The sequence below is a fragment of the Chinchilla lanigera genome, unplaced genomic scaffold (genome assembly GCF_000276665.1).
Source record: "Chinchilla lanigera isolate Chin_1 unplaced genomic scaffold, ChiLan1.0 scaffold00043, whole genome shotgun sequence".
NCBI lineage: Eukaryota > Metazoa > Chordata > Mammalia > Rodentia > Chinchillidae > Chinchilla > Chinchilla lanigera.
Window position 1 is genome coordinate 9571459 of NW_004955444.1, and position 13455 is coordinate 9584913.

The 13455-nt window shown below is 51.2% G+C and overlaps 1 protein-coding gene across 1 annotated transcript in view; it reads left to right on the forward strand.

Annotated features, from left to right (window-relative positions):
• Ncoa2 (nuclear receptor coactivator 2) overlaps nt 1-13455 on the forward strand; it is a gene marked incomplete in the record, with an annotated part of 273362 nt that overhangs the window by 257711 nt on the left and 2196 nt on the right. The window contains 7 exon segments of the mRNA XM_005392106.2: nt 45-323; nt 493-570; nt 2337-2571; nt 5496-5673; nt 6206-6404; nt 8203-8292; nt 12853-13455. Coding sequence (XP_005392163.1) covers nt 45-323; nt 493-570; nt 2337-2571; nt 5496-5673; nt 6206-6404; nt 8203-8292; nt 12853-12864 — 1071 coding nt within the window.

Below are 13455 nucleotides of genomic sequence, written 5' to 3' on the forward strand. Positions count from 1 at the left end.
CTTAGTGACTTAATTTGCTGGTTATTTGGGGGCTTTCTTTTCAGAGCCAAGCGGTAGACCCGGACCAGTTCTCAAGTCAGGATTCCAACATCATGCTGGAGCAGAAGGCACCTGTTTTCCCGCAGCAGTACGCATCTCAGGCACAGGTAGCCCAGGGTAGCTATACACCCATGCAAGACCCAAACTTCCACACCGTGGGACAGCGGCCAAGCTATGCCACACTCCGCATGCAGCCCAGACCGGGCCTCCGGCCCACGGGCCTGGTGCAGAACCAGCCCAACCAACTGAGACTTCAGCTCCAGCACCGCCTCCAAGCACAGCAGGTAAGCTACGCAGCGGGGCCTGGAGAGCCAGGGCTGGAGGGCGGGCACCTCGGGAAGGAATGTGAGACAGCAGGCACCCAGCAGTGGGCACGCCTTAGTTGGGGAGGGCAGGTGCGTGGGGAAGGTGTGTGGTTGGAAAATGTATTGACTCCTTCGTGTATGTGTTTAGAATCGCCAGCCTCTTATGAATCAAATCAGCAATGTCTCAAATGTGAACTTGACTCTGAGGCCAGGAGTACCTACCCAGGTAAGGGGCCGAGCAGTCTCAGCTCTTACCGTAGCCTTTGCCTCCTCTTACCACTTCTTCCTCCGAATACCCCACGTCCGTGAGCGAGAACCCTTTAGAGACGAGTGCCCAAACCGCAACCCAAGCTCCCTTACGTGTCACAAAGTGCCAGCTCTGCAGTTAAACCCGAATGCTGAAGGTTTAGATTAGAGAAAACCGGGGCTGGGGATTCAGCGCAGCGGCACAGCGCCTGCCTGGCAAGCGTGAGGTTGCGAGTTCGATTCCCGGTACCGGAAACACGCCCCCCCCCACACCGCAAAAAAAAGAATAGATTAGAAAAAATAACACGCGTGCCATAGGCTCGCCACCACTGGCCTGAGGACAGTGACTTGGTGGGCTGCCATTTCCAGATCAACCCTCTGGCTCCCACCGCCCGGCTGTCTCTGTCTCCAGCCTCTCACTTCCTTCGCTCCCTTTTAAGACTGTGGTCTTACTGCCGGACGCAGCTGATTATTGTTGCAAAGCTGCTGCAGACACTGAACTGGAGGATGTTAAACTGTCGCTTCAGGCGTAGGTTTCTGCGAGCCTCGGCTCCCAGCATTCTCATCAGCCCAGTCAGTGCGCAGCCTTGTTTCGTGTAAGTTTCTGTCCGAAGACATCACGTACAGTATTGACTCATTTACACCAAACTCGGCAGCCAGGAAGCGTAGCCCAGGCCTGAAGGACACGTGGCTGACACCATGTGCCCTCCGCAAGCACCTCACGGCTTTGCACGTAGGAACGCCGAACAGCGCTGCGGCACTGCACTGGGCCCACTGTAGACAGTGAGATCGCCAGCACGAAGCGCACTGATGTGAAAAACATGGAACCAGGTAGCCCACAAAGGGCCCTTGTCTGCAGCGTGAGAAAACGGAAAAGGAGGCAGACGCTGCCTTGTCCAACCTCGGCAGCGTGCGTGGGGCCCTGTGCTTCTGGTCCATGATGCGCATGGCGGCGCCCTGAGCATTGACTGCAGAGGTATAAATAAGTTTTAGCATGTAGGTGACTTCGTACCTGTGGAAGTGACAGATAAGGAGACTGACTGTCCTCTGAGGACCCATAAACAGCCTCACATCTCTCACTGACAACAAGCTCAGAGAGCTGTTCCTTCATCCATCTTTCTCCGCTCCCTCCTCACCTGTCTCTCCTGGCCTCCCTATTTTACGTGCCCCTCTGCCCTGCTACACCTCCTTTCCACCTGTCTTTGCTCAGCTGCTTCTGAAGTGCCCCAGGTCACACAGTGATTTTGTTCTCTTTAGATTTGCATGTCCCTAGCCCAACATGGTGGCGCATGCCTGTAATTCCAGCACTCGGGAGGCCGAGACAGGAGGATTGTTTTGAGTTCGAGACCAGCCTGGGCTACAAAGTGAGCTCAAGGCCAGCCTGAACTGTGTAGCAAGACCCTGTCTCAAAAAGACAAAAAAAAAAAAGATTTGAATGTCCCTGAGAGTCTAAGCTACTGTCCTCAGGGTTTATATGAGAGTCTTAGAGAAAGGACTGTTAGTTTGTCTGTGTCCTCACAAAATGAGTGAAATTAACCCTGAACTCACCTGCTAAGTCCCGGCAGAGTTTCAGTCACCGTGGGTGTGGCACCTAGAGGCTCCCGTGCCAGATCTCCCCTCGTTTCACCGAGCAGCTCCCGCGGTGTAGTTTTATTTCCAGGCAGCCACACGGACAGTGCCATTCGTTACCGAGTCTAACCTGTGCCCACCCCAACGCTCTCCTCCCTTCGTTACCCTCGATTTCAGGCACCTATTAACGCTCAGATGCTGGCCCAGAGACAGAGGGAAATCCTGAACCAGCATCTCCGACAGAGACAGATGCACCAGCAGCAGCAAGTCCAGCAGCGAACTCTGATGATGAGAGGACAAGGGTTGAATATGACCCCGAGCATGGTGGCTCCTAGTGGCATCCCGGCAACCATGAGCAACCCCCGGATCCCCCAGGCAAATGCCCAGCAGTTTCCATTTCCTCCAAACTACGGTACTGGACTTACACCCCCTCCGCCTCCCAGTCCTTTCTCCCCGGGGCCCCCAGCCCTGGGCCACAGCTGCTCCCTCTCAGCTCTTCGCGTGGCTCCCCGATGAATCTGGCTCACCGGGGAGGATAGGAAGCCTGGGAGGACAGCTGGGGCCTGGCAGGAGTTCTGCGTCCAGCACAGCGCCTTCCAGGCTCTCAGCTCAGGCTCTCCTCTGCTCTGAGCGCAGGCCTTACTTAAGAGTGCCCGAAGTAAGCGTGCGAGTGCACAAGGTGTGCACCGGTTGTGTGTGGAGTGTGGAAACAGTTCTTGTCAGTGTCTGTGAGTGCAGGCACATATACCTTTATATCTGAACGCCTCTGAGTCTGACTCTAACAAATCAGTAGGCAGAAAATATTGAAAAACATAAATTTAAATATTAGATATTGTATGACTTTAGAAAAATAAAGACTTTAAAGACTATTATGAGCCAGGCGTGCTGTAATCCCAGCACTTGGGAAGCCGACGCAGGAGGATTGCTGTGAGTTCGAGGCCAGCCTGGGCTATACAGTGAACTCAAGGCCAGCCTGAACTACACAGCATGACCTGTCTCAAAAAAAGATTGTATGCAAGATTTCATGAATAGATGATTCTTGAGAAGTGTGGTGGAAACCACCATGGGAGAGCTCTTAGTTTTCTTCACATTGATTTGTTGTTTCCCGTCAGTCTTAAGAGATGACCTACTCAGTGTATAATGTCATAAACACTAATGTTTGTGTGCAAGTCGTGTTTAATTGATAGTTGAAGTATTGATAAATGTGAGCGCTTTTGTTAATATTCCCTACCCTTGTCTGAGTTACCTGTAAACAACTATGTAGTCTTTATGTTGACTAAATTTCTTTAAAGAAACAAAAATAATGTGCAGCTTTTTTCTGCATGATCTTAAACTTTTTTTTGTAGCTAATTTAAGTACCGATTAAATATGCATGTTTGACAAGGCTTAGGCAAAAATGAATGTAATGCTACCCCAAGAATATTCTCAGAGGTTACCTTTCTTTTCTAGCTCCTTTCCTCAAGTATGATGGAAAGGCCTTTCTTTCCTTGTAGTGTAAATGCCATTTGTCTTGAAACTGAACTAGAAGTATACATTGAATTTTTTTTTTTTTTTTTGTACTAAGAGTGGAACTCAGGACCTGGCCCTTGCCAGGCAGGCGCTGAGCCACTGAGGAAGATCCCCAGCCCTACAGGAATTTTTTTCCTTATTCTTACTATGCTTGGACAGCACTAAAGTACTATGGAACCCTTCTTAAAGGCAAAACAAGATAAACGTGAATACAGTCACATATTTTTTAAATGCATCCATTTCAGCCAAGTGCAGTGGTAACACCTGTAATCCCAGCTATGGGAGAAGATAAAGCAGGAGAACTCCAAATTCAAGGCGAGCCTAGTCAATTTAGGGAGAGCCCGTCTTACAGTAAAATTTTAAAAAGCAGAAAGGCTGAAGGTGTAGCTCAGTGGTAGAGTACTTTCCCTGCATGTGTGAAAACCTGGTTTACTCCCTGGTACTGCAAAACAAAACATGTTTTTTAGTTTAAAAAAAAAATACTGGCCAGGCATGGTGGCGCACGCCTGTAATCTCAGCACTTGAGGGGGTTAGGTAGGAGGATCACTATGAGTTTGAGGCCAGCCTGGGCTACAAAGTGAGACCCTGTCTCAAAAACAAAAAATACTGGGCTGGGGATTTAGGTCAGTGGCACAGCGCCTGCCTGGCAAGCGCAAGGTCGTGAGTTCGATTACCTGTACCAGGGGAAAAAAAAAAAATTGGGCTGGGGATATAGCTCCGTGGCATAAGCTCCTGCCTGGCAAGCACAAGGTCGTGAGTTCAATCCCCGGTACCACAAAAAAAAAATACTGGCAGAGGTCATGGGTTATATACCTGGTATTGAAAAAAAAAAAAAAAAAAAAAAAATTCACCATGGAGTGATTTAAGGAAAAATTTATTAGTAGCCAGGCGTGGCACACATCTATAATCCTAGTAATGGGAGTCTGAGGCAGGAGGATCGCTGTGAGTTCAAGGCCTACCTGGGCTAAAGAAGTGAGTTCAAGGTCAGCCTGGTGAGAACTGTCTCAAAAAGAAAAAAAAAGAAAAATCTATGCTGGGGATTTAGCTCAGTGGTACAGCGCCTGCCTGCTAAGTGTGAGGTCCTGGTTTTGATTCCCGGTTACCCCCCCACCAAATTCATGTGTTGTCTTTTGGAATATAGTTGAACTTTAATCCACTTTACACAATCCAGTTGTAATGATTGTTAATTCAAAGATTTTGACTACTTCAAGTCAAAAGAAGGATACATAGTTGACCAGTTCTTGCTCTGGAGAGGGATTATAGGAAAGAACGTTTGTTCTATCTCTAACCACAGTGGTCCGCGTGAGTCTTAGGCCCCCACTGACGTAGTGTAGAGAGTCAGAAGTGGGGGGATTTCTTTCTTTTTTGTTTTTGTACTGGGGCTTGAACCCAAGGCCTGTGCACTGTGCTAGGGTGTGTCCTTAGCACACCCTACCCCCTCTTCTTTTAAATTTTCAGACGGGGTCTTGCTGTGTAGTGCAGGCTGGCCTTGAACGCATAGTGATCCAAGTACTGGGACTGCAGGTGTGCACCACCACACCCGGCCATTTTGAGCTAGGTTCTTGCTAAATTGCCCAGACTAGGCTCAAATTTGTAATCCTCCTGCCTCAGCCTCCTAGGATGTTGGGATTATAGGCTGGTACCACCATGTCCAGCTTTTTGATACATTTTATCTTAGCTTGGAATCTTTAAAGTTATGTAATTAATCAGCACATGGACTATATGTTTGAAGCTCACTTTCTGTATGTACTTAGTTTAGAACGTTCTTTTTCTTGCGTGTGGCTGTGAAACTAACAGTTTCTGTGGGTTTCTGTTCTGTTTCTTTAGGAATAAGTCAGCAACCTGACCCAGGCTTCACTGGGGCTACGACTCCTCAGAGCCCCCTGATGTCGCCCCGCATGGCGCACACGCAGAGCCCCATGATGCAGCAGTCTCAGGCCACCCCCGCCTACCAGGCGCCCGCAGACATGAATGGATGGGCCCAGGGGAGCATGGGTGGGAACAGGTAACGCCGTGCCTCTTTGTATAAGTAATCAGCAAGGAAACTTCCTGTAGATTGCCTATTTCTTTCATGTATTTTTAAACGTATTTGTTTAAGCACCCAGAGTCAGGTGAGCTCTAAGTAATCCAGCTTACTCTTCCCGGGGCAGAAGTCACCAGAAATACACAAGAACTTAGCAGTGTACCTCTTCCTTTGGAGGAACAGGAACACCTCTGAGCGCTAACTTGTCCTAGAAACCACTGTAGAAGGCAGTGAGGCAGAAACGGCCTGTGTCCGTGCCTGCGACAGAAGCAAGCACGGAGCTGCCCCCGCGCTGCCGGGAGACGGGGTGGGCTCTGACCCTCGCGGTGGCAGGAGGAGGACCGTGTAGCCGCCCTGCCGTAGGGAGCAGTCCCTGGCTCGCCGCGTGCCCCTTTCTGGCTGCACCGCCTGGGTTCCTGCAGTGCAGAGCTGTTCGCGGGAAGCAGATGCCTGAGAGGCAGGGCTCATGCTGCTGCAGGCGCGAGCGCGTGTCTCTTCTCTCCCTCTGCCCCAGCATGTTTCCGCAGCAGTCCCCACCGCACTTCGGGCAGCAGGCAAACACCAGCATGTACGGTAACAACATGAACATCAGTGTGTCCATGGCGACCAACGCGGGCGGCATGAGCAACATGAACCAGATGACGGGACAGATCAGCATGACCTCAGTGACCTCCGTGCCTACATCGGGGCTGCCCTCCATGGGGCCCGAGCCGGTGAGCACAGCAGAAGCGACTGGTGTCTGCCCTCTGTCTCTCTGCGCTGGCTGCATCTTTCGGTGTCTGCCCTCAGTTCCCACACTGTTTTTGAGAGTTTTTTTCACCTTTCAGTGAGATTAACAAACTTGTTAATGAGGAAATAAACATGAAAGGATACCTAACTGCTGAAAAATTTCTAAAAATATTTCTTAACTTTCACATCAGGTACATTTTTCTTTTATTTGGGGAATTTAGTAATATCTAAAATGCATTTCTAGACCTGGTGTGGTGGTGTACTCCTGTAATCCCAGCACTCAGGAAGCTGAGGCAGGAGGATCTCCATGAGTTCAAGGCCAGCCTGAACTACATAGTGAGACCCTGTCTTAATAAGTAAATAAACAAATAAGAAGAGTGAATCTCTAAAAATGGGATGATGAGTGACAGTTTGCATAGCTTTATTTGGGGTTTGTAGTTCAAGAACTGGCTTTTTTTACAAATGTAAAACCAGATGAAGCCAGGCATGGTGGTACACACCTATAATCCCAGCACTCCGGAGGCTGAGGCAGGAGGACCACTGGGAGTTCGAGGCCAGCCTAGGCTACGCGTTCAGTTCCAGTCCAGTCTGAAATGCATAGTGAGACCTTGTCTCAAAAAAAAAAAAAAAAAAAACGCAGCCATAAAGCCAGGGCCAGAGATCTGTCACGCAGAGATAAGCACAGGTGACGTCCCGTCTCTTTACTTACTGGAATGTGGGTGCCGTGATTTTCTTTGGTAACTTTTTAAAACTGAGAAACGATGTTGCTGTCCTCATTGTGCACCAGCCGTACTAGGCGGCGCGGAGACCAAAGCCCCGAAGTCGGTGAACAGCCAGCCTGGGACGCAGAACGAGCTGACCCCGGTGAAGCTGTGGGTTAATAATTTTCACGTGGCATTTACAGAGTATCTTTTGTTTTAGTCTGGTTTGGCTTGGTGTTTTGAGACAAGATCTCACAGTGTAGAACATCTTTTTTTTTAATGCCCCAGAATGCTGATCGTTCTCCTCTGATCCTCAGTGAGTTCACGTGAAGTAAAAGTGGAGAGCTGACACTCGTCTCCTCAGGGACTCAGCAGCAGGGCCTCCGCGCTCTTGCTCGGGAGCGGGGCGGGCAGGGTGGGCTCCTGGCGCGCCTGATGCGGCCGTCCCCGTGCAGCCCACCGCAAGCAGCGTGGTGCTCGCTTTCTTTCCTTTTTTCTTTCTTGTGTTTGGTGAGGGTGGTGGTGCTGGGGATTGAACCCAGGCCCTCACACTGAGCCACACCCGAGCCCCTTTTCAACTTTCGGGGAATCTGGAAGCCCCGAGAAGCACAACTGTAGTGTCATCTGATAGAAATCATTCTCTATTAGCAGATGTACGTGTACTTTGTAATTTGTAAAGGAAATATGCAGTTGTTAACCATGGTTTGCTTGGTCAGAGTAAATTCACAGAATCCAGCACCATTTGGGGCATTCACACTTTTTCTTGCTAATTAATAACGTCCTTAAATAGCGAAGATTTCAAGCCTCTCAAGTGACTACTCAGTTTCAAGTGTGAGTCACTGGTCTAATTTAAACCCGCCAAGAAAATGAGCAGGCATCAAAATGCTTCCAGTATTTCTGTCTGTGTTGAATTTGATTTCTGCACAGAAGGCGAATAGGATTTCACTTGGAGGAGCGCTAGCACAAAGCGGCTGTCCACGCCCGCTTCCCGCTGCTGTGAGCTCCCAGAGCAAGAGCGAGAGGGCGGCTGCTGTCCGCCGGCGCCCTCCAACGTCGCATCCCCGTGTCTTGTTGCCCGCAGGTAACCGACCCTGCTCTGAGGGGAGGCAGCCTTTTTCCAAACGCGCTGCCTGGGATGGACATGATCAAGCAGGAGGGAGACGCGTCGCGGGTAAGGAGCGCGGCAGGGAGCGCGGGCGCGCGGCGTGAGCGAGCGTGCGGCCCCGCGCGCAGGCGAGCCTCGATTACCAGCTGGCAGCTCGGAGAGAGTTGCAGAGGGTCTCCAGACTTTCTTGGCGTGCAGTGCTTCTGAGAGGCTGACCCTTTCTCTGAGCTTGTTTTAACTGATCTGATGGGGGCACATGAATGAAGAACCCTAAATTTGCACTGAAATGGTACTAGACCAGAGCAAAACTACGATAGCGCAGAGTTAGTTGTATTAGAGCCATCTTTGAACTGTTGTTGCTTTTTCTGAATTTCGATGTTGGGCTTTTAGGCTGAGAGGAATTACTCTTCCTCTCTCCCTTGGGCCCGTGTTTCCGTCTCACCGTGTTTAGGCCACAGTCTTACGTATTGTGTGCCCGCTACACCTGAAACCCTTGTTCTGCAGAGAGGATCACCAGGCCTGCCCAGGCCTTGGAGCCAGGGCTAACGAGGATTTACTGCCCGCCGGGCGCGCGTGCCCGGCTGCAGCTGCGTCACAGCGAGGGCTCTGAGCAGCTCAGTGTCCGGGCAGGGCCTTGCGCAGCCTCTTAAGGGAAGGGTCGGAGCCCCCAGGACTCAGCTCTTTCTTAAAACTCTGCCCCAGTGGGCAAAACATAGGGTCAGTGTTGAATTTCCTTGGAAAGGTGGATCTTGGATGGTCTTGTCAATCTGAGCGTTCAAAGCCAGGAGTGGTGGCATGCGCCTGTAATCCCAGCCCTCTGGGAGGCTGAGAAGGAAGATCACAAGTTCAAGCCCAGCCTAGGCACCTGAGCAATTTGTGAGACTCCGTCTCAGAATTTAAAAAGGAGTAGGGATGTAGCTCATTGTGAAAGCCCTGGGTTCACTCTCCAATACCCAATAAATACATGAGCATTCAAGTTTAGAAACAGCATAAATGTTTTAATTTAAACATTGTGCTAATTTTCTCCATGTGGCTTCTCTGGTTTTTCCCAACCACAGCTGTGGACGTTAGAGATGCTGGCTGTGGGTGGGAACCCTGGAGATTATTACCTGCACACATCCAGATGGTGTAGCGCTCAGGTGTACAAAACGGACGTGTATGGTTTAAACCTGCTCAAATACTGACAAAGCAAGTCCCGCAGAAACAGGAACAGACCCTGTGTGAGATATATGCAGTCTTGGAATACGCCTTCCGTTCCACCCGTTCCCCACACAGTAGTGTGGTGACACAGCAGTGGCTGTGACAGAGGCCCAGGTCTGAAACCTGGGAGCTCCTCCCGAAGGACAGGGACCGTGACGTTGGTGAAGAATTCTCCCAGAAGCCAGCCCATTGCACCCCAAGCTCCGAGCTCCGAGCACATACCTCTGGAGAAAAGTACATCGGGGAGACCAGGCTGCCTCCTGTCCGCAGCCCGGATCCACCCCTGCTAAGCCCATCCCTGAGATCAAACCGCTGCTCTACCCCGCTCGGCTGCGACCCAGCGCCCTGGCGGGCACAAGGCCGGTCGTGTCTTCTGTGGGAGTTGCCCTGCCGCAGTCCTTTTTTCTGCTGGCAGGTTATTATCTCTAAGCACGGACTTGCCTACTCTAAAGCAGAACATGTAGAGGGTCCGTTATTCTACCTTTAAAATATAAAGACAACCAGTGTATATAATGTCACTGAGACTCAGACCACGCCATGCCATCCGGGAGAACCTGTTTGGAAGGTTTCGGGATTTGCCTGAGATCTAACACCACCAGGAAGTGAACCCAAGCAGACATGTCCTCCTTGACCCCTGTACCCCATCACCTGCCCCGCAACAGGAAGGCTCATGCAGGTAGCCCTGGAGAAGGCCAGAGGGAGTAAGTTGCTTCCTGTGATGCCATTCTCTTCTTTTTACTTAGACCCAAAAGAAAAGAAACTTAGTAATAAACCCTGCAGGGCAGACAGTAGAGGTTCAGCCTCTTTTTTTTTTTTTTTTTTTTTTTGAGATAGGGTCTTGCCGGGCGTGGTAGCCCACGTCTGTAATCCCAGCACTCAGGAAGCTGAGGCAGGAGGATTGTTGCGAGATCAAGACCAGCCAGGGATACAAAGTGAGCTCAAGGCCAACCTGAACCACATCGTGAGACCTTGTCTCAAAAAGACAGAAAAAAAGAGAGAGATAGGGTCTTGTTATGTACCACAATCTGGCCTCGAACTCACAGCAATCTTCCTGCCTCAGCCTTCCAAGTGCTGGGGTTACAGGCATGCACCACCACACTCAGCTTGCCTTCAAGTTTTTAAGCCTTGTAAACAAAGGGTATAAATGTAGGTCACTAGAATTCTTTTTCTGGCAGGGCGTGGTAGCACACTCCAGTAATCCCAGCACCTTGGAGGCTGAGGCAGGAGGATCATTGCAAGTTTGAGGCCAGCCTGGACTCTAAAGTGAGCTCAAGGCCAGCCTAAACTGTATAGTGAGACCCTGTCTCAAAAAGACAAAAAAAAAAAAGTTATTTTTCTGAACTAACTGAAAAATTGAAAAACTAAAAAAAAATGTTAATCAGCCATGGACTATTTTGATATGAAATTGTGTGATGGCCGGACATGGTGGTTCATGTCTATAATCCCAGCACTCAGGAGGCTGAGGCAGGAGGATCACCACAAGTTCAAGGCCAGCCTGGGCTATATAGGCAAGTTCAAAACCAGCCTGCGCTACATAGCAAGACCCTTTCTCACACACAAAAAAGCCTGTGACACAGCTAGAAATAAATATATATTCAGGTTTATGTTATAAAGTACATTTAATGTTCTTCTCTAAGGAGAAATATAATCACTCAGATTCTAAGCTAATGTTTTAAACGTGAGAACTATAAATCTAGCCAGGGGTTAATATAATTCTATGTATGGTCAGTAGAATTTAAGCCGGCGATAGTTTCCCTAGAACTGTCCTTTGGGGTACTAAGATAAAACAGATTCTGCGGGCCTGGCTTCCGCTCTAACTTGTCCGTGGCCTTGATGCGCTAAGATTGAGCGTGTAAAGCCCTCTGCCCTGCATCCCCACGGCCCGCTGTCCCCCCCGGCAGATCTCACGTCACAGTGTTACTTACCCGCCTTGTCACTCAGCAGGCCTGTGACGTCGGCGACCAGGAATAGCTTAGGAAAGCGCCAGTGCTGACACGCAGCAGCTACTCGGTATTGCCGGATGAACGAGAGCTCGAGGGGGGCGGTCCGTAGCCGAGGAACCCCCCCCCCCGTGTGCTCACACGCCAAGGGAGCACGCCCCTGCTCCCGCACCGCGGCCTTGGCGTCGGGTCCCCGCGTGCAGTGTGCGCAGCGGAGACCAGCCAGGTGCGCTTGGTTCGCGGAAGCCGGGGAGGACATGCCCTCCTGGGGACCAGGGTGGTGTCTTGACCACCAGGGAAATGCACCTGAAACATGAGGGTCTTTCTTAGAAAGAGTGGCTACCACCGAGAAACCCAGTGGTAACCAGTTCTGGCAAGGCTGCAGGCAAAACGACCTGTGTACACATGGTGGGAGTGTGAGTTAGTACAACCACTGTGGAAATCAGCGTGGAGATTCCTCAGAAAGCGAAACAGTTCACTCAACTCAGCTACTTCCCTTGTATGTCTGTGTGCGCGAGCTCAGACATCACGTTACAGTGACACGCGCGCACCCGGGCTGATGACAGCGCAGCTCACGCTAGCTCAGTCCTCGGGGCAGCCCGCGCCCATCGCGGGCACTGAGAAGGAGGGTGTGGCATGGCACACAGCGGGGCAGGGCTCTGCCACGAAGGGTGCACTGGAGTCATCTGCAGGAGGAGAGAGGCACCTTGAGACCATAATGTTAAGTGATTAAGTCAGACGCACGAGCTTAAGTATCACATGGCTTCTCTTGTATAAGAAACCCAGAGTAGAAATAAAGAGCAAAATAAAAGACGGATAATAGGACAAGGGGGATAGAGCAGGAGATGGAAGACGAGGGAAGGAGGGGGAGGGGTAGAAAAGAACGAAATGTGCTGTGCACGCCTACCGACTGGACCATGAAAAAAATTTTTAAAAAAGACTTGGTGGTCTCTCACAACGAGAATCAAGAGGGACATTAAGCCAGGCACAGTGGCACCCACAGTTCCAGCTACTTGGGAGGCTGAGGCAGGAGACTCACTTGAGGTCAGGAGTTTTGAGACAAGCCTCAACAACATATGAAGACCCTATCTCAAAAAAGGGGGCATTGGGTGCTTTTTGTTTTGTTTTTGTTTGGGGGGGTTGGGGTTTTCGTTTTGTTTGGGGGGGTGGGTGATGTTTGTTTTTGAGACAAGGTGTCACTTCATAGTTGAGGCTGGCCTTCAACTTACCGTATGGCCCGGCCTGGCGGCAAACTCCCAGCGATCCTCCTGCCTCAGGCTCTCGGTGCTGGCGTTACAGGCGTGCGCCGCCACGCTGGCGAGAAGGGCTCTTCGTGGGAGGTCGGGCGGGAGGAGACCGGACTCGCTGTGCTCGGCAAGAGCAGAGGGGCTCGGGAGAGGCTGGTAACCCTCTGCCCGCGGGGTCCCCGGCCGCGCGGCCGCCCCCGAGCCCGACGAGTCACGCCGCGCTGTCTGTCTCCCCGCAGAAGTACTGCTGACCCCGCGCGGCGGGCGCGCTGTCTTCGCCGGTCTGAGCGCGGGTGCCCGTGCCGCCCCCGACGAGCGGACGCCGGAGCCGCCTTCCCGTGCTGGTCCGAAGCTCGCTCCAGACAGTTGCTCAGTCTGTTCACTGCATTCACCTTAGTGCAATTTAGATCTCTCCTGCGAAGTACACGTTGACAGGCAAATTTCATACCCGTGTCAGATTGAATGTATTTAAATGTACGTGTTTAAGGAGAACCGCGCTCCTGTTCTGTTCCTGTTCGGTTCCAGACACTGGTTTCTTGCTTTGTTTTCCCTGGCTAATCAGTCAAATGCAGAAGATCAAGGTTTCGTCTGGGGGAAGGAAGAGAACTGCGTACAAGCCAGCCCCGCGCTGGGAGGAAGCCGCCGGCCCCGAGCGGCGAGGAGCCTGTGAGGGGCTGCGAGCGTGGCAAGTGCTGTGTGGGTGTTTCCCCTTGTTAACATTAAATGAGTCCACCTAAATTGTGAATCAAGAAGTGTTTCCCTGTTTTAAACGAAGCCCCGGCGAGGCTGGGCGGCTGGAATTGGCGTCGCCCCGCCCCCTGGTGTGCGTGCGCGCCCCCGTG